Raw genomic sequence first — 21371 nt, 5'->3', positions numbered from 1 at the left:
TGGTGGGAAAAGTACTTAAATGTTTTACTTAAGTAAAAGTATCAATACTGCAATGTAGAAATACAAGTAAAAGTCCGGAATTCAAAATGTACTTTAGTAAAAGTACAAAAGTATTGGTAGGTATCAAAATGTAATTAAAAGTAGAAAGTACTCATTATGCAGAATGTTCCATTTCACAAGTTTTCAAATGAATAAAATGTATAAAAATCTTTTGAAAATAGCCGATCTACAAGCTCACAATGCATCGCCATACGATGCACTGTGAGCTTGTAGATCGGCTATTTTCAAATGACAGAAATGTATATAGGGTTAATGTTTTGTAATAATACAGTAACTAACTAATGTTTTCAAATAATTGTAGTGGAGTAAAAGTTCAATATTTGTCTCTAAGATGTAGTGGAGTAGAAGTAAAAGTACTGAAAACTGACAATACTCCAGTAAAATAAAAATACCTCAACATTTTACTTAAGGACAGTACTTGAGTAAGTATGAATGCACAAAGTCTGGTTTGTTGGGAGTTCATATAAAAGGTTGGCAAATAATCGGATAGGGCGAATAATAATTAGGTGATCTAGAAATGTGTATAAATTATATTTTATTGCGTTAATAACCTCTTGGCAACTGTGGAATAATGGCACACAGGTGTTCACTTTAACCATCTCTCTAGACAAAGGACAGGACAAGACAGTATATCAATGATCAAATTAATGAGTCAATTAATGCAGATGCTTCAAAAGCCCTTCCCACTTCTTGCACTGACCTTGACATTGTCCGTTCAAGTCCATCACACGTGATGTCATTCATATTAACATATTCAAGCCTCTCTGGTAGGAGCCAGTATTGCCATGTCTGCTCATTATAAGCGACTTTGGGCTTGTTTTTTTCTGTTAGTTGCTGTTAGTAGGCTTGTTCCTAAAAGTGTAGTTGCTTATTTTGGGCTTGCTTCCTAAATGTTGTTTGAAAACCAGTGGTTCTTAAACATGTTCATGTTAAGGACCCCTACATTAATATATATTTGTCCACAGAACCCCCCCATCTTTGTGCCAGGGACCGCCATACAAGATTTGTGTTGTTAGAATGTTTCACAAAATATTCCTAATGTTTTCAAAATATATATATTTTTTAAATAGCAGATCTACAAACTCACAACGTTGAGAGCTTGTAGATCGGCTATTTTCAAATAGCCAATGTAACATACATGTATGATGTTTAAAGTGCGAAGGGCTCGCTTCTTTTGGGATTGTTTTCATAGACCTAGTTGCTTATTTCAAAAATCTGGCAACACTGATTCGGGCCTCTCTGGGAGGAGCACGGCTGCGACGTCAGAGCGGCCGACGACGTCACTCAAGCTCAGTCGCGAGCGTTGTGCGCGCAGCATCTGCTCAGCAGATCTCCAAACCATCCGGACGGACTCCGAGCGTCAGTCGTTGACGCGAAGCCGTGTGAAGATCTGCTAAAAAAGCGGAGCCGCTGGAGCCAATCGAGTAACGTTTTCGGTACCAAAATAGTGCAGGATCAGTGCATGCTACACGTGTATCCATAACAGCGGACTGAGGTCTATGTTTTTGTGCTCCAAAGTGATCATCAGAGATCCATAACACTTGATCAGAGATCCATATATTTGAGTTAATTCATCTGATCACCCGATCTGAAGTTTGTACTTTAATTATCTGGTGAGTTGGTGTTTATATTACTGCAAAACACACACGCACATACACATTAGCGCGGGTGTTAGCAAAACCGCGCCAGACTCTGGCTTAGAAAATTAATCTGCTATTATTTTATATTACAGAGAATCACATGTTCGTGTTGACATGATGTCCTGTTTTAGGAATGTTATTATAGCTGAATAATAAGAAGTTGCGGCTGGAAGAAGAAGGAGGCAAACTCCAAGCTATAGCAACACAGTGGGTGAAACGTGGGGAATGGAATGCTAGGCTCTTACCTCGTCATGTGTTGCTGCGTGAGGCGGTGTAACGTTACAGTTGGTGTCAATATTGCACAAGGTGACACGCGGTTTATACTACACACGAGCCAAGTGGAACTCTTGCCCTAAATAGATATGCTTTAGTTTGTATCTTTTGTACGGCCTTTGTTCTTGTATTTACGTTTTATGCTCTGTTTCTCTGTGGAAATCGTCGTTAGCAACTCCTTTTTGTTTAATTCCCGCCATCGCATATTTCGCCACGTAAGATCACACGAGATGTCTATTGTCTAAATAGGCTATTATGTAAATGAGCTATTAGTAATAGCTAATTTACATGTCAAGGACCCCAAATTGATATTACAGGCCATGGACCCCCACGTGTTTTGTGCCAGGAGGAGGGTGTCCCGATTAGAGATTTTTATTGTTATGTTAAATTGAGTAATTCACTGGTTTATTCTGATGGGGAGATGATATCCCTAGAATGGCAGTGATATTATACTACATACATTTCATTCAGTAAGTAGGCTTAGCCCCTATTTGGGAAGGACTAGGTTATATTCAGTCTATAATGTAATAATCCATATAGGCTACAGGGGTCAGCAAACTTATTGACATGACGTGCCATGTTTGTATGTTCTTGATTATCAGTGTGCCATATCAACAATATGTTTGATTATGACATCACATAAACATAAAATATTTCCAACAGATTTTGATTGTCCATATACTGTACATAATAACCTTTTATTTTTAAATTATAATGATCATTAGACTCTGAGCATTAACCGCACACCTATCTACCAGACTCCCTTCCCAGTCAGAGTTCAGAGTTTGTATGAATGTAGAATAATGCAGGATCAGGATGTAATTTGCATACAGATTTTTATATTAAAAAGTAATCCTCGCTCTCACACTTACACCAGTGTGCCAGAGGTTACCCTCCCCTGTGCCAATGGGGTTGGGTTGCCCATCCCTGGGCTGCACAGTGCACACACAGCCATAGGTCACCCCTATGCCCTCCTCCGGAGGGGGGACATGGCGGTGGCATTAAAAGTTGTGGCGCGGCGTGTGAACTCGCACAATAATTTATTGCTGTGACTTGGAGTCAGATACTATTCTCTAGTTTCATATCCACTTGAAAGTTGTGTCAGAAAACGTGTGTTTAGTCAAATATCTCCACTTTTCCACAAGCTTCACACGGAGCACAGCCACATTCTCCTACCCAACGGGACCCCGAAATGACTGTTGAACTGAACAAATGAAAACTTTGGGGAGTATATTATGGTGTGTGGACTCAACTGACAGGTGCGGTGGGGGTTATTAATCACAACTGTGTGCCCCATATACGTATGTGCTATGAAATAATACATGAATGAAATGTATGTAATATCACAGCCATTCTAGGGCTAGGGAGATCAGATGACAAGAGGAGAGAGTGAAACTTTTATTCTCAAATCATTCTTATACATCCTCTCATTGGGATAACTATTAGTTGGTGAAATTAAACTGCTCCTCATTTTGTGGATCCCACTGTGAGAACCACTGACAGGCCTGTAGCTATATAATCATAATCATTAGGAAGAATGTTAAGACTTATTCAAGCATTCACTCAATAAAGTTCCCTTGACTAAAACGGTTATCACATTTTGGCTGGGACTGCTGTAGGTTTGAACGGGACAATGTCATTTAAGCCTATCATTATCATGTCAACGCATAGCAGCACGACCTGTCAAGGGATAGCGGTAATCAAACCGGTAGAGTTGCATACCATCTGTCTGGTAGATGCATGCATTAAGAACCACTGAATTCAATGGCCTCTCTTCTCTGTTCTCTCTGCACAGCGTTCACATGCCAGTATGAAGTACATCCTGGTGACTGGCGGTGTCATATCGGGCATCGGCAAGGGCATCATCGCCAGCAGCGTGGGGACCATCCTCAAGTCCTGTGGCCTCCATGTTACAGCCATCAAAATCGACCCTTACATTAACATTGATGCTGGTACCTTCTCCCCTTATGAACACGGTGAGTGATGTGGAGAATGAATCCATTGAAGTGTTATTACTATAAAGGCCAATTACTGGTGGGTTTGATTTAGGCTTGGCAGATGCTGTGATTGGAATTAATTATTCATGATTACAAGATTACATATTTTTACCAAAGGCGGAGCTTGCCTTTCCAGCATATGGCTGCAAATGAAATTATATAACCAACCATGATGTAATCTTGTACTATTTTGTAATATTGTTGTCATGTGACCTGGTTGATTACTGTTGTAGCTGTGTTGCTCTTTTTATAATGTATGTATTGGACGTCTGACAGTCTATGGCACACAATGAATTCCCCCTTGTGCACAATAAAGTCATCATCATCATGTTCAGACTACAGTTTGTGTATGTCTTACAACAAAATGTAATTGGCATGGTCTAAATCTTTTACAGACTTATGATGTACCACTCCTAAAAATACATATTTATAGTAGGCCTAACTTCTTCCAGATGAATATTTCCAGTTACTTAGCAACTACTTAGCAGCCATGTAAAATGAATAGTTGGTAATTGCCCATATCAAACATATTTTAGAGGATTGTCTAAGATTGTTGGTATGATTTTCACCAAGTCAAATAGGTTATAAACTCTGTGTGTTTTCTCATGCCAATAAAGCTCCATTGAATTGTTTTTGTGTGTGTAGGTGAAGTATTTGTATTAGACGATGGAGGGGAGGTGGATCTGGACCTGGGTAACTACGAGCGCTTCCTGGACATCCGGCTGACGAGAGACAACAACCTGACCACCGGAAAGATCTACCAGTCTGTTATCACCAAGGAGAGGAGGGGAGACTACCTGGGCAAGACCGTCCAGGGTGAGAAATTCAATTCAATGTCTTCTTCTGTTTTTTTGGGGGGATGGGGGGACTGCTGTATAGCAGATCAATGGGTCAGGAGTAAATATTCCCCTTTTTTATTTTTCAAAAAATAAAATACACTGAAGTCCCTCCAAATGTTCCAGAGTGCACCAGCCTGCCTGCTCTTCAACCTGCCAAAATGTTCACTTTTCCCCCCTTTTGTGTTCTCTTTACTGTAACAATCTTGCTGTGTAAGGGAAATCCAGCGGGGCATGTCATACAACTTGTTGACTCAATTTGTTTCATACCTTGTCTTCCAGTGGTGCCTCACATCACAGATGCAATCCAGGAGTGGGTGATGAAACAGGCCAGGGTCTCAGTAGATGAAGACGGGGTGGAGCCACAAGTCTGCGTCATAGAGGTAAAAAAAAAAGAAACAGAACTGGTTATTCACTGATTACAGTCGTCGTTGTTGCTATTCATCTGTGTCTCTTTCCCCCACTTTCTTTCTCTCTCTCTCTCTCTTTAAACCCAACCAGTCAAGGCAGATCGCGGCCCACCTAGAGCCAGGATCTGTTCAAGGTTTCCTTCCAATTTTAGATGCAATCCTTATTTTAATGATTAAAACATCATTGTAACCATTCTATATGTTAGGGAATGTTCATACAATATATCTATCTGCACAACTGCAGTGGTTGGAGCCTGAGGTGGTCTCCCAGTCCCTACTCTTCCATTGAGAAATGTAGACCCTGGTGTTGGGTAGGACTGCTAGTACTGCCTGAACCTCGTAGTGCAATACCTTCCCTAACCAAGAGGGGATGCCTTATTGGCAGAGTGGTAGAAATTTGATCTCATGTGGCGGGCAGTTCTGCATTTCTATGATAAAGACACGCTGGGGCGCTCCTCTTCCTAGTGTTGAGTGTCACATTTCAGTGCTCTTGGCTCTACCAGGGTTTTTCGGCGTAGCGCTCTGGGCGCCTCGAGCAGAAAATGGTTAGGGAAATGGTCAGCGCCTCTCATCAATGTCACTTTCCTATGCAGGGGGTTGGACAGACATGCCCCAAACACTGAGCGGAGGTGTCTTGCTCAGTACATGTGCGGTGCTCTGGACACGATCCAAACAAAAGCTCTCCACTGTGTAATAAAGGCTTTCTGTAGACACGGCCCCTTTTAAAAGGGGAGTTTTTTTTCCTCGCCGCTGTTGCCAAGCGCTTGCTAATGGGGGAATTGTTGGGTAAGAGTGTGGTCTTAACCTGCTCTATGTGTAAAGTCTCATGGAACAACTTGTAATGGAGTGTTTTGTTAACCTATGTTGTACTATTTTGATGTCTGTATGGTTTTCTCCGGCATATTTACACTTAATCATGTGTATGCATTACATCATATCTTACATATGTTCATTAACCCTATTGCCTGCCTAAGACGTATATATACGTCATTTAGAAATCAGCTGTTGCCTGCCAATGACGTATATATACGTCTTTGGAAAAAAGGGAAAAAAAAAAAAAAAATTTCAAAAAAAAAATTTTTTTTTTTTTTTTGCATTTTTTTATAATTTCAACCCTTGTCGAATTATGAACAGATTAGGAGCTAAAAATGTTCGAAGATTTGCTGCTCCATTCACTTCAATGTTAAAATTCAAACGGACAAACAATTCACTTTGTTTTTTGGTTTAAAACTACTGCTTTTGAGCTATATTGAAACATCAACCAAACATGTCAACGAGGTCAAAATGACCTCGTTGACATTTGTGAAACCACACCTGAATCTCATCTGTGATTAGAAACCATCTGGGGATCAATCATACTGGAGGAAAAAAATCTGTGGCTACGCGAACAGGTACCAAAAACATGGCAAAACCCTGGCAGGCAACAGCTAAAAATCTGAAAAAACTCTGGCAGGCAATGTGTTAAGACCTGAGGCCGATTCTACAAATGTCTTCTAAATCCCAACAGTTTTCTGGAAAAAAAAACGTATGTTTCTATATCAGTGGTGCTCAAACTTAAAATGATATGTATTTGGCCGCCGAAAATGTTTTGTTCCAGGGACCCCCAGAAGCAAAGAATAGAGTTAAAAATGTTCGCTTTGAACAATATATATTCAAAGATTTGCACACATTTTCACGATCTTTCAAGAATAGCAGATCTACAAGCTCATAGCGCGGCACTCTTTGCCGCGTTATGAGCTTGTATATCTGCTATTTTTGAATAGCCAAAGTGTAAAACGATGCTTTTTAGCTCAAATCAAAAAAATACACAGATGCGTTCCAGGTCCGAATGGGTTAATGTGTAAAGTAAATATAGTAAGTAACTTGTGATTTGGCACTACGTTAAAAAAAAATTGCTTGACTTGAGGGCTGTTATGTACAGTAGTGACTCTAATAGAAGGGTTATAGCAGTCACAGATTTTGGGGGAAAGCTGATTCAGAGACCACACAAGGGGAAGTACAGGGAAGAAGAATACTCTTGTGGAATTTGATCCTACTGGCAAAGGTCATTTCTGAGATGGCCCACTTCACTGTATGTCTGTGTGCAGCCAAGTAGTATTTCCAGTACAAGCACAACCTGAGAGGATATTACGTATTATAAGCTGTGAAGTGAACTCGGCCTGTGTCATCCTGCCTTAACCGGTCCATGCATTGTTGTGGGTTAATTTGATCTGAAGACAGTGACAGCAGACAGTAGCCTACACCTTCAGACACGTTTCAGAACTTTCTGTATGTTCTTCTGACGGTACAGGTCAGCGTTATGTAAGAGCTTTGAGCAGCAGTGAGTGGTGTATTGCAAGCTCCGACGGACTTGTCTGAGCTGGTGTTTTTCTATCAACAGCTGGGCGGCACGGTGGGGGACATAGAGAGCATGCCCTTCATAGAGGCCTTCAGACAGTTCCAGTTCAAAGTGAAGAGGGAGAACTTCTGCAACCTCCACGTCAGTCTCGTACCACAGGTATGTGTGAAGTGAACAACCAATATCCCAGCCTGATCTCCAAGAATTTAGTATACATTGCACGGACCCAGTGCACGTCATTCCGTGCATAGTCGCCTAGAAATGCATATGTACGCCGAGTCCCACGGTGGGCGTAACCAGTTGCAACCAGGAAAAACCCGGAAGCAGAGCAGTCCCCACAACAAAATGTACGATTCTGTGCCTATCGGTACATAACTCAAACGGCGCTGAGTAGGCTCAAGGGAACGTCGCAACGTTCGGGGCGGCAACTCGCTCACTTTAGCTCGCTCGGTGGTCCCTTATGTGGCGACAGTTCCCTTGAGACTGCGTGCCTCCGAAATGCACAGATTTTCGGGTTTTCCATGTATGCACGGAATGACACTCCGTGCAATGTATACTAAGTTGTGTGAGATCGGGTTGAATATCCACTTAGGCCCTGTGTACTCCTTGTCCGGAGTCCCCCAATGGTCTATGCTTTGTCCCCTCCTTTTTCCCTCTCTACGTCAAGTCTCTTGGCCAAAAATAGCCGATCTACAAGCTCAAAACGCATCGTGCTGTGAGCTTGTAGATCCACCATTTTGGGCGAATGTTCGCCTATCTTTGCCAAATGTTCTCCTTTTAAGTCAACCGCACTAGGCTGGGTTAGTGAAAGGATGTGTATTTATGAAACGGGTGAGACACAGTATAATAACCTTATAGCACGGATATGAAGTCTGAATTTGTACATTTTATATCACTCTGCAGCTAAGAGAAAATCATTACCCTGCCCCCCCGAGGTGTAATATAATGACAATAATAAACCATGGCCTGTTGTGAGTTATTGCTTAAATAATTGTTTCTCATTTCTAAGTCTCTAATTCCCATTCCTTCAATAGGCCTTAGGCTACTTGTTGTAAGGTCCTTGTTACAGGAATATGTTCTTTATTGACATACCTATCAAATAAAAGGGATAAGAAAAATATTGATGCCGTTTTTTATGTGCTTTTGGCTGATATAAAATGAATAAAATGCAGTGTGGTGTTTTTTTATACACTATAAACTACACTAGTAAAAGGTAAAATATGTTTTTAATTGACATGCCTGGATAAATAAACATGAAATAAAATAGCTCAAAAAATATTGGTGTCGTTTTTAACTACCTTTTGGAATGGGTGATATAAAACCCTAGAGTAGTGTTGTGCTCATAAACAATAAAAACATTTTTCTTGTGCGTGTCCTCAGCCCAGCACCACAGGAGAACAGAAAACCAAACCCACACAGAACAGTGTGCGGGAGCTCAGAGGACTGGGCCTCTCTCCAGACCTGGTGAGTCCAGATCCTTTTTACAATGTCTCCTAGATTCAGGGGTCTTCAACGCTTTTCAGGCCAAGAGGACCCCTTAGCTGAGAGAGAGAGATGAAGTAGGGAACCCCCACTCCCCACCCCACTACATATTGTATACAATTGTGTTGCAGATGGAACTTTTTCATTGTGTTGCAGATGGAACTTTTTCATTGTATTGCAGATTAAACTTTTTTGTTGTGTTACAGATTCAACTTTTTCATAGTTTTCATAGATAGTTTCATAGGCTTGTTTGACAGCACTATCATCAGTGTTGGATTGATGTTAATGTGTATTTTCAGACATTTTAACCACTTAAACCGTCAATACTTAGTAAACTCGACCTATCACTCTGTACTCTTTTGCTCTTTTTATCCTCTACACCAAACCACTTTAGCCAAAAATAGCCGATCTACAAGCTCACAACGCCTCGCAGTGCGAGGCGTTGCGAGCTTGTAGATCTGCTATTTTTGGCTAAGAGTTCTCCTCAGAATAGAGATGCTTGGTGTTCCTATCACACAAAGATTTGGCGGCCCCCCTCTGTAGTAACCCTTGAGGACCACCTGTTGAAGACCCCTGTCCTAGATAATGGATTCGTTCATTATCTGATCCTGACATTCATTCATTCATCTGTTTTTGTCAGATCATGTGCCGCTGTTCGACACCACTGGAAACGGCTGTCAAAGAGAAGATTTCCATGTTTTGTCATGTGGAGCCAACACAGGTAAGAGTGTAAGAATTATCCTGAAATGAAAATGTATTTCATTTTGAGCTTAGTTAATCCTTAAAAGAGCGGTTCACCCAAAAAATGACTTATTTTCTATCAATTAAACACCCCGTGAAGCATTTGAATTCATGGAGATTTCTTTGTTTTTGTTGCATTCCTACGCCAATAATTTGATGAACGGCGGTCTCTCCGGTACCTACCTCTCTGAGTCTCGTACCGGAGACATTAGCATCTCTCCGCCGTTCATCACATTATTTTCTTAGGAATGCGACAAAAACAAAATAATCTTAATGAAATCAATGCTTCATGGGGTGTGTAATCGATGGAAAATAAGTAATTGTTTGGGTGATCTACTCTTTTTAAAGTTAGTTTTCCACTGCACAAATGTCTTTAGCATCGGTGAATTAAGCTTGACTAAAGAGATGAGAGTTGTTTTTCTTTTCCCCCCCGTCGATGAACAGTATGACAACGGTTACATTATTGCATTATTGGCTACATCGTCTGCTGCTGAATTGCTACTAGAATACCTAGACATAAAAGGAAGCGAATCATTAGCGGGGAAAACATGTCTTGTTCAAGGACGCTTCAACAACATGGTGGCTGTCTGTTCTTGGACAAGCACTGTTTTTTAAGCTACAGAGCAGTGTATAATCACAAGGCCACAGTGCTGATTAAACCACGATGACTTTGTCAGCTAAAGACAAAAGAGGCAGTTATTAACCTGCCTCTTAACCTCCAGGCCAGCATGCTGCCCTAATAAGAGTCAAACTAAACGATCTTGCCCACTGAAGGCCGTATTTTTTCATGCGTTTATTTAATCCGTAAATGATTATGCACAACCACCTTGCACACTGACTCCGATGCATATAGACTATTAATTGTGGAAGATTTTCACAGAACTAAACACTAAATAGTCATCAAGCAGTGAGGGTGATTGTGTGATCCTCTCACTTGTTGAACACAAAAATAAAAAGGAAATATAATTGGATCCATTCTGATATCGCTATGAACAAGAGAGAGTTTCACCTGCTGATCATGTTTACTTTTGGCCCAGTTTGATGCTTTGCTATTCCTGCTGCCACATTAAGAAGAAGACCCCTGTGTTCTAAACAGTGGCTGACAGTAGACACACACACGCGCACGGAAAAGTGCTTGCTGAGCCTTTCTTCAATCCACAGGCTGTAGTCTACAGTCTCAAAACACTGCAACATACAGACAAGAAGATGTGAATGACCTTTGTATTTGCTGCAGCTAGACAGTGTCAGGCATCAAACCTGGTCTGAGAAAAATGTATGAAAGACAAGAATTTGGAGGCAGTGTGTAAACGGGATTGACACAACATTCTTACGAAAAATGTGTGTTTTATGTCTGTCCTCTGTCTCTCCCAGGTGATCTGCGTTCATGACGTCTCCTCCATCTACAAAGTGCCTCTGCTGCTGGAGGACCAGGGTGTGGTGGGATACTTCTGTAAGCGTCTGGACCTGCCTGTGGAGATGAGAGGCCGCAAGACGCTCACCAAATGGAAGGAGATGTCCAACAGGTGAGACAGACAGGCATTCTACAGTCCAACCACAGAGACCTTTTTTTAGGCGAATTGACGTTCATTGTTGATTGTGGTGAGAAGAAAACAAAGGTCTAACAACGTATCTCAAAGTTGAATGGTCTACAGCGCTAACTGTGTTTTTGTTGGACAAGCAAGCAATGGCTGTTGCTGGGTTCAAACATTGACTTTTCAGCTACAGAGCGGTCTCAGGTCAATGAATCATAATGGATCTCAAATTTGAATTCAGTTCAACTAATTGGCCGGTTACCCACATCCACAGTGAGGCAAATTAAGAAAACAACAAAATATTTAACAAAAGAAGTCTGTTTAATAAATAGCTTATTGGGAATGGTATTTACTATTTGCCATTTCTTTGTCGTAGAGCAGATGTATTGGTCTGGTCAATATATCGGCCATTATTTTACCTTTTTGATGACACTTTTTTTTCAAAAATGGCAGATTTAAAAGCACATAGTGACACATCGTGAGCTTGTTGATCGGTTGCTTGTGAAGAGGGCATAAGTGGTTGAATAAATTAAAGTTCAGTTGGTATACTGTATTTTCTTTTCATAATATTGAAGTTTAATATACAGTATTGTATTTAATTAAATTAAATGTAATCTATGAAAACGTTTATTGTGTATTTGTTTGCTCACAAGCTAAATGTTCTCAAATAGAAACTTTAATCAAATCAAAGCTTTTCACATCGATTTGAAAATTAATATTTGTCAAAACATCTGTAAATTGGTGGTGGAGGACTTTCCAAAATTGAGACCCGTAAATCTAGCATCGTTCGGGTTCTAGTTTATTGTGTACGTAAGTAGCTGTGAGGTCCAGACTCAGTCATCCTTCTCCCTTCCTCAGATCCGACCGCCTCCTGGAGCAGGTGTCCATAGCCTTGGTGGGAAAATACACCAAGTTCTCAGACTCCTACGCCTCAGTCATCAAGGCCCTTGAACACTCTGCCCTCGCCATAAACCACAAACTACAGATCAAGGTAATCTTCATGGTGACCTTCAACGCTCTCGCAGCTCTCTCAGTTTTGATGCTAATATACTGATTGTGAGAGAGAGGGAGACTATTATTTAATGTCTCTTGTCTGCCCATTTGTCCCAGTGCTGCTGATAAAGCACCACATTCTAGCTATGACTGATGCATTCAAAATAAAAGTTTATTGTAATGTTTCTGTTAATTATTTTTGTTTTGTTTCTGGCGCTGCTGAACACTCACTGCCCTCATATAGTGATGTGTGAGTGCATGTACTCTATATAGCATGTTGCTGTCTCGTGTCAAACATTTTCAGGTCTCCCTTGTGAAAGAGAACTTGTACCTCAGTGGGACTTCTTAGAGATAAATAAAGGTTAAATATTTTTTTTAAAGAAGAATCCAATATCAGAGACGATAAAGCAGCAGTTCATAATTGAATAGTAAATGTGTAGGATATAGAGGATCTAATGTGTAAACTTGTTTTGTCATCCAAGTACTTTTCAACGGAATATAAATTCTTCTGTGATATTATTATAGGGGAGATTATTATATTATAGGTATATATATATATATAGGTGACTTCACTTATTTCAAAAGTTGGACATCTCATTTTTGGAATGAAACAATTAGCTCTAGTGTTAACACGCTCCCTTCCCAATTTCATGGCACCACTAGGACAGATACAAATGTAAAAGAAAAGATCGAGATTATAACAAAGACAAGATATTGAGCCTCATCGTCGCCAAGACAGATGGTATGAAAACATGGTCACAACAGAGAAGAAGGGCCTTGTATTGTATTGTTATTAACACTGTTTGTACTCCTCACAGTACATAGATTCAGCAGACCTGGAGGCCACCACACTGCAGGATGAGCCCGTCAAGTACCATGAGGCCTGGCAGAAACTCTGCAGCGCTGAGTAAATACACAGCTCATCAAAAAACAAAGCATTTCTACACTTTTACTTGAGCAGTGCCATTCAGGCATCACTGACACTTTGTTGCAAAGCTTAAAGGGATAGTTCACTGTTAGTCACCCTTGAGTTCATTCACATATTTTTTTGTTTGTGTTGCCTAAGCCAATAATTTGATGACCAGCGGACCGGTAGGTAGCGGTTCAGGTAGGAGACACAAAGGAGACTCTTTGTGTCTCTCATCGGAACCGCTGCCGGTCATCAAACTATTGGCTTAGGACAAAAACAAAAAAATATCTTTCTATCGATAGAAAAAATGTCATTTTGGGGGTGAACTATCCTTTTAACACATCCACTGCCAAGGGCTAATCTCAGAATGTACTCACCAGTGCCAAGGTTTTTTGTTGTTTTTTGTTTTTTTCACGTCGCCATAGACCTTGTTAAAATCCAAAAACGTGAGCTCTGCTTTGTTTACATACATCGCCGACATCTGCCTGCGTCTAGCAGTGCAGACCACGTGTCAAACGGGGCAGCCATGTTTGAGTTCTGACCGTTTATGTTAACATAGGAAATGCGAGGAGAAGAGCTAAAATGGAGTTTTAGTGTGCGCCTTAGAATGGAGGCCGACGGGAAACGAAAAACGGGATCGCAAATAGTTCCGACTTCCGGTGGTGTTACACTGAAATGTGCCGTACCGAAAATTGAATAAAGTTTTTTTTTTTTTTTGAAAAAAAGGAAAAAGCACCCGGACCGTAGGGCTACGGTCTCGGCGCTTAACAGTTGGATTTAACGGACCGTAGGACTACGTTCTTGGCAGTTAATGTGTTAAGGTTCATACAAGGACAGTTTTTTCAGAAGATGTCTAATCGCGCTTTTGACCAAAACACTGTCAGGTCAGGTTCTTGTTGTCACTGTTACTTTTTGCCACAATTGACATGTTCTCCCTCAGTGGATGACCTGGTGAATCTCCTCTATCCCTCTCTCTCCACAGTGGCGTGTTGGTACCAGGAGGCTTTGGAGTCAGAGGAACTGAAGGCAAGATCCAGGCCATCAGCTGGGCTAGGAAACAGAAGAAGCCATTCCTGGGTACTAACATTTCTATTAACTTATGTTATCCTACATATACTGTAAATAAGGAACCTATGTCCATCACTCAGTCACTCTGTTCCTCAGTGGGTTGAGCAATGAGATCTTTCTCCTGATTGGATAGCAGTGACTGCTACCAGAACGTAGAGCTTTTGTGTAACTTTATTTTAACACACACACAAAAGAAAAGAAAAAATTACACCACCTTTAACCCATTGAGACCTGAAGCCGATTCTACATGTCTCCTAAATCCCAACAGTTTTCTGAAAAACGTATGTTTCTATATCAGTGGTGCTCAATCTTTTTCATGTCAAGGACCCCCAAAATTATGTTTTTGGCCGCGGACCCCCATCAAAATATTTTGTTCCAGGGACCCCCAGAAGCAAAGATTTGAGTTAAAAATGTCCGCTTTAAGAATATATATATATTCAGAAGGTTTGCACACATTTTCACGATTTTTCCAAAATAGCAGATCTACAAGCTCATAGCGCGGCACTCGGTGCCGCGCTATGAGCTTGTAGATCTGCTATTTTTGAATAGCCCAAAGTGTAAAATAATGCTTTTTAGCTCAAATCTAAAAATGACACAGTTCCAGGTCTTAATGGGTTAAGCAATACATACACAAAGGGGTTTCTACAAGTATGCTGCACACGGGGGACCTTGTTCAATGATTGTTCAATCCCCTCGCAGCATGTTTCAACCTTGTACTGTATGGTGTAATATAACCATGTTGAACTTGTTCTTCTGTGCAGGGGTATGTTTGGGCATGCAGCTGGCAGTCTGCGAGTTCGCCCGCAATGTTCTTGGCTGGCAAGGTGAGTAATCGCTTTACGCCACCCTTACAGCGTATTTGAGCTGCTATAACAAGCTTTTCTTGTGTTTTTAATTTAGATGTGTACCTTGTTTTATTGATGATGCACAGAGGCAAAGTGATGCATAGACTCTAATGTAATATAAAGAACATGAAATTACAAATTGCTCCAAATTGTTGTGCACAGGAAATTAAAAAACATGTTTATTAAAATCTTTTCCTTTTTTCAGATGCCAACTCAACAGAATTTGATCCAGATACCAAACACCCAGTGGTAGGTAAACTGTTCATATATTACAGCATGTACATCAGTGTCTTCAATGGATGGAAATACATTGACCTAACAATTATTCTATTGATAACCCTTTTGATTAATTAATTCACATTTTTGTGGAGTCTTTTCTCCTGTAGTGACATACCCAAAGTACAGATCGATTATTTGATTAACTTATCAGTTTTCGGTTATTTTTCTATAATCAATTAAATCGATGACTTCTATTAACTGTTGCAACCCTAATCTCAAACAGGTGATTGACATGCCTGAGCACAACCCAGGCCAGATGGGCGGGACTATGAGGTTGGGGAAGAGGCGGACCATCTTCAAGTCAACCAACAGTGTGCTAAGTGAGTGATGTTCAGAAAATACACTTTGGGGGTATCACAGTTCTCCAAATCCCTAATTCAGTAGGCTGTGTGGTGCATAACTGAAGTCCCAGATCTCCTGAAAGTGGCATACTCGTTTCCAGTTCCAGCTGATTTAAAGGGGAAATCCACCCATTTTCAATATTTAACTATGTCATTAATATAGCATAAAGGAGTTGTGTGGAAATAAGAAAAAAGTTCCCCCCTTTCTGTGTTGCCTTGAACTGTAGGATTGATTGTGGGTTTAACATTGCAAATTACAACATGATGAGTCATCACGTTGTAATTTGCAATGTTAAACCCACAATCAATCCTCCAGTTCAAGGCAACACAGAAAGGGGGGAACTTTTTTCTTATTTCCACACAACTCCTTTATGCTATATTAATGACATAGTTAAATATTGAAAATGGGTGGATTTCCCCTTTAAGTCGGAAACACCTGACACCTTCATGCGTGTTTTGGTTTTACCCATTAAGACTGGGAACGCATCTCTGTCATTTTAGATTTCTTTGGCTATTCAAAAATAGCAGATATACAAGCTCATAGCGTGGCACCGAGTGCCGTGCTATGAGTTTGTAGATATGCTATTTTTGAAAATGTTTGAATATTTTTCTAACATTTTTGAAAATGTTTGAATATATATTTTTAAAGCGAACATTTGCATCTCAAATCTTTGCTTCTGGGGGTCCCTGGAACAAAATATTTTGAGATGGGGGTCCGCGGCCAAATGCATATCTTTCTTTTCCCTTGACATGAAATTGTTGAGAACCACTGATATAGCAGCATAGGTTTTTTTCAAAAGATTTAGAAGACATTTTGTAGAATCGGCCTCAAGTCTTAATGGGTTAAACATGCTTCTGCACCAATCAAGCAAGGTTTAATATTACAATGTTATAATACATTCTGATTATCACATCATAGCTTACTCCCCACCCCAGTTATAAAGACAAAGACATTATATCTCACAATGCGAGCGACCTGAGCAGTACGATTCCTACTCTGGGTTCCGGGGAGAGAATGAAACCTCTCTGACAGATGCATTGTGGGACTGGGCATGCCTCAAACTCGAGGCATCAGTGGCATCGGAGTGTGATTTGAGTGGGAGAGAAGTCTGACGCTCTGACCTTCTGAAAACACTCTCTACACACTCCATTAAAAATCTGCCCACTCTGCTCACATGCTCGGCTGCCTACCGACAATTGAACAGTGTGTCAGTGTCACACATACACCAACTGATGATCAGTAAACACGCGCATGGATATTCTCACTGTCGGTGGAAACCTTGTATGTCCAAAGCAATTTACTTTGCCATTTCCTGAAAAGCAATACTTTTCAGGAAATGGCAAAAATAACCTGTGTTCCAAAAAGGATCCCATTTAGTTATTGCTTAGTCACATATTTCTTATTGGTTAAATATGACCCCAGACCACTTGGGCATGTCATTATAGGCACATTTATTTATTTATTTATGTATATTCCCAGAATACTTCTACAGAGCTTTTAATTTTTTTTAGCATATAAAAAATATGGAGATACTCTACAAGGTTCCTGCCCGACAGTAATGATTTCCAAGCAAGGGTATGCACCCCCATGCCATTTACTGTACCATAAAAACATCTGTTATGATTTTGTGTATTAAATATACGTATGCCGAGCCATGTGGCCTATAGAGCAGGAGCCTATCCCCTGTTTCTGTAGCACGAGGTGACTTGGTGTACAAGTACACCCCCTGGACATGACGCTAGTATGCTGAGTGCCAAGCACGGAGGCATTCGTTTCCATTTTTATAGTCTTTGGTATGACATGGCCGGGGAATCAAACCCCTGACCTCCCAGTCTCAGGGCGGATACTCCACAAAGCCACTGAGCTGGTGTATATACGCATATACAGTACGTGTAACATGTATAATATATAATGTTAAAGCATGATTAAATGTATGATCAATTCTGGGCTATTAATTATTCATACCGTGTTGGGCTAGTGCCTAAAAATCCTTACATTCCACCACCAGCTGAAAGCGCGGTGTGCCTTCCACACTTCCTCTGTGTGCACAAACACACACGTTCTGCATGCACACACAACTACCCCAACACAATATAATGAAACTTAAAGAGCAATACATCTCAACTGACTGTTAACACCGTCCAGGGTCCACTTATCTAAGCTGACCTAGTGTGACTTGTACTATTACATCTGCTGTATGGTATTAAATTGCTAATATCTCATCATTGCAGGAAAGCTGTACGGAGATGCAGAATACGTCGACGAGAGACACAGACACAGGTTTGAGGTAAGATCTAGGACAGTGTCTCTTTTTTGTCACGTAGACGCCAGTGTCTTTTGTTGAGATTCTGAATTCTTAACTCCCTATCCCCATCTTTAAACCAATCCAGTGACTTTGATTGGTGCAGGGCTGAGCATGAATCAGATTGTAAATACCATGATTTATTTATTTCACTGCAGAGTCTACATATTAAATAAAAAAATATCCTTAACCATTCATTTCATTTAGGGCATTTTGCCCTAAAAAAATGTACAACACCAAAGGCCAAGTGGCCTCGCCCCTAAAATGACAAAATTCCAGGCCTGTTGATGCACCAGTATTTTAATATCTTGTGTGTGAATGATTTAAGATCATAGAGAGGAGATTATCCTGTAGCCAGCGTGTGATGCAACCAGATTTCCAAATCGTTTTAAGATTTTAAAACTCCTGGAGTGTGAGCTGGGCTTAACGTCATATACGGTATTCCACCCCTACATGTCATCTCTTCCATGACAGTCATACCCTTAGGAGAAGCGGTCTCCAAAGATAACACTTTCCTTTTGTTAAATATATATCTCCCATATTACATTTTCTATTACATATCATTGCAGGATTTTACTCTCTTCAGTCCCACTCAATCTTAATGAGGAAATATGTTTAAAGTCATTACAGTGGCCCTTACTGCATAGCCTCTCCATCATTCTTCCTAGAAAGCTTTTGTGTTGACTTATTTTAATTGTGTTTTTATGACATGCTATAACATTTGATCACTGTGACAGGCATGGTAGGACACACAACAGCCACGGTTCTTAGAACAAAGTTCTCCAGTTTTCTCAAGCTGCTTGCCATCATGTGTTAAATATAATCATGAAGTGGATGTCGTACGTGTAAATAAAGAGATACAAGTCTGAGCAGATCAAATAATTGCCTGTCATGAGAGAATCTGTGTGCTGTATGTGTGTGCAGTATCGCTGATTTAGGTTCATGTGACACAGCAATGAACTTGATCAAGCCAGACTTCAAGTTCATGAGATTTTCAGCTGGCTTTCTAGAATAAATCCAAGAGGGATTTTGGCCCACATCTTAAACTCATCTTAAGGGTGCCCCAGTCTATGTGTAAAAACGTCTCTGAATGAAAGAAACAAACGTATATGCTTCCTTTTTAGGTGAACCCTGAGCTGAAGCACCACTTTGAGGAGAGAGGTCTTCACTTTGTGGGCCAGGATGAAGAGGGGGAGAGGATGGAGGTCATAGAGCTGGATGGTGAGTCCATGCCAAACTATTCAAACATCCACACACACAGTTCAAATCAAAAACCACCTAAGTGGAAAGAGCGGCATTCCAAAATAAATACTGCAAGACAGATTAAAAAGTGACTTTTTAATTTGCTCTGAGGAAGGCTGCGGCCGAAACGCGTTAGCGTTCTCGCAATAACATGAGAAACTACATCTGAGCCACTGTCTTGCAGTATTTATTTTGGAGTGACGCTCTTTCCACTTAGGTGTTTTTTGATTTGAGTCGTATACATAGCTGAGCACCCACTGCCTAAACTAAGAAGGCATCCAGAGGAAGCGCACCGTTTTTTCTTTCTTATCCACACACACAGTATTAGCTAACACCATAACATGCGTCAACCATTGATCTCAAGTTTGTTTTCTTTCATGTTTTATTATTATTAGTTGTAGTATTAGTATATGTACTATTTTGTTAATTATATGGGGTGTATTTAAACGATAAGCTTAACAATGCATTTGCTGATTTATATATTTTTTATGAATAATTAGTTCAATAGCTTCTCCTGAAACTGTGTGTGTGCCTTGCATGTTCTTTCAGACCATGGTTACTTTGTGGGGGTGCAGTACCATCCAGAGTTTACCTCCAGGCCCATCAAGCCCTCTCCACCATACTTTGGTCTTCTGCTGGCCGCAGCGGGAAAACTCCAGAACTACCTTCTTAAAGGCTGTCGCCTCTCCCCACGGTAAGCATGTAAAACCCCCATTAATGTGATTTAGAGATGTAAATTACGTGTGTGGATGTATTTATTCATGTATATTATTGTCTTTTATTTCCACTACAGGGACACTTATAGTGACCGCAGTGGCAGCAGTTCTCCCGAGTCTGAGCTCGCAGAGCTGAAGTTCCCTTCAGTGTCCCAGGACTAAAGGCTTCATTCATGCTTCCTCATACGGACCCTTTTGACAAAAACAAAATGACATCTTATCTTTTCAGCTGAAAAAAAAGATAATGTAACTTGCATCATTTTTTTTCGTCGTGTGAAAGAAAGGGTCTCATGACGAAGTATTGAGTAAATGATTAGCCTTCAAAAATCCGTGTTGGACACACTACTACTGGTTTGGTCTGTGTGCCTGTTACCTCCTGACCAGTGGACTCTGTTGTCAACAGAACAATCAGTCATCTACGTAGCTGACAATCCTATCACTGGACAAAGGTTACGAGGACACCATAGTCTGCCGTAATCGCAGTGAGGCAAATGTTGTGGCGAAAGCAAAACGGAGGGAAAAATGTGAGCAAAGTGTTTTTCGGTACTGATCACAACGAGTCGTAAAAAGAAAAATGACATGAAATTCCCCTGAAATATGATTCTCCTGCTGTTTATTTGACCTTTGAGCGTTGGCTTGGATGTAGATTTGTTGGCTAAAATGCTGGTGCAGTTTTAGACTTGCAAAATTACACAAGGTCGGATAATGGCATGGTTCCCATGGGTTTAGGCTTAATGTGGCCAGTCTATGATGTCAGTACAAACAGACAGACCCTCTTCTAGATTGCTCGCCTCCCGAGCAGCCGCACCGCAAACAAATACCATTGCTACTACAGTATTTGAATGTTACATGAGTTGGGCTTGTTAAATAATATCCTAAATATTAAGCTTCATTTATACTCTATTGCATGGCGGGTTTTCAGCAGTGGTTCTTCTATTCTGGTCTCAGGTACCCAGACTTAACCCATTGATACCTGGAACGCTTCTGTGTCACTTTAGATGTCTTTGGCTATTCAAAAATAGCAGATATACAAGCTCATAGCGCGGCACCGAGTGCCGCGCTACGAGCTTGTAGATCTGCTATTTTGGAAAAATCGTGAATTTTTTTTTAAAATATTTTTTTCCGATTTTTTTTTTTATGATTCAGATTTTTTTAGACGCGGCCTCAGGTCTTAATGGGTTAACTGCGTGCCTTGGCTGAACCACTGCTATAGAAAAAACCCTGTTGGTAATTTTTGGATGAAACATTGGTGCACTGAAGAATCGAGTCTCAGCGGTAAAAAGGGTTATGATCTCATGATTTTTCTTGTGCATCGTCTTTCATCATTAAGACTGTGATGCATGGGCACGCTTATGAGCCAATGGA

General features: G+C 40.6%; 1 protein-coding gene across 1 annotated transcript; it reads left to right on the top strand.

Moving 5' to 3' along the window:
- The first annotated feature begins 1513 nt into the window (after positions 1 to 1513).
- Positions 1514 to 20607, top strand: LOC311041459 (CTP synthase 1). Its single transcript, XM_084051840.1, has 18 exons — positions 1514 to 1673; positions 3769 to 3949; positions 4616 to 4786; positions 5089 to 5189; positions 7597 to 7713; positions 8935 to 9018; positions 9677 to 9757; positions 11149 to 11300; positions 12168 to 12300; positions 13121 to 13209; positions 14195 to 14289; positions 15042 to 15104; positions 15331 to 15374; positions 15628 to 15724; positions 17978 to 18033; positions 19173 to 19269; positions 19840 to 19984; positions 20084 to 20607. The coding sequence occupies exons 2-18, from the start codon at positions 3784 to 3786 to the stop codon at positions 20166 to 20168; spliced, it is 1776 nt and encodes a 591-aa protein (XP_083907966.1). The 5' UTR covers positions 1514 to 1673; positions 3769 to 3783; the 3' UTR covers positions 20169 to 20607.
- The last annotated feature ends 764 nt before the right edge of the window (positions 20608 to 21371 follow it).

Source organism: Gymnoscopelus microlampas (assembly GCF_963454915.1).
Source record: "Gymnoscopelus microlampas genome assembly, chromosome: 3".
In the NCBI taxonomy this organism is placed as follows: Eukaryota; Metazoa; Chordata; class Actinopteri; order Myctophiformes; family Myctophidae; genus Gymnoscopelus; species Gymnoscopelus microlampas.
Note: the sequence above shows the minus strand (reverse complement) of the source record. Positions and strands in the feature narration are given on the sequence as shown.

Excerpts from the sequence above, each read along its gene's own strand:
- LOC311041459 (XM_084051840.1), top strand. The coding sequence starts at position 3,784 with ATGAAGTACATCCTGGTGACTGGCGGTGTCATATCGGGCATCGGCAAG. Across the intron at positions 4,787-5,088 it reads CCTGGGCAAGACCGTCCAGG|TGGTGCCTCACATCACAGAT; the intron begins GTGAGAAATTCA and ends CTTGTCTTCCAG. Across the intron at positions 7,714-8,934 it reads ACGTCAGTCTCGTACCACAG|CCCAGCACCACAGGAGAACA; the intron begins GTATGTGTGAAG and ends GCGTGTCCTCAG.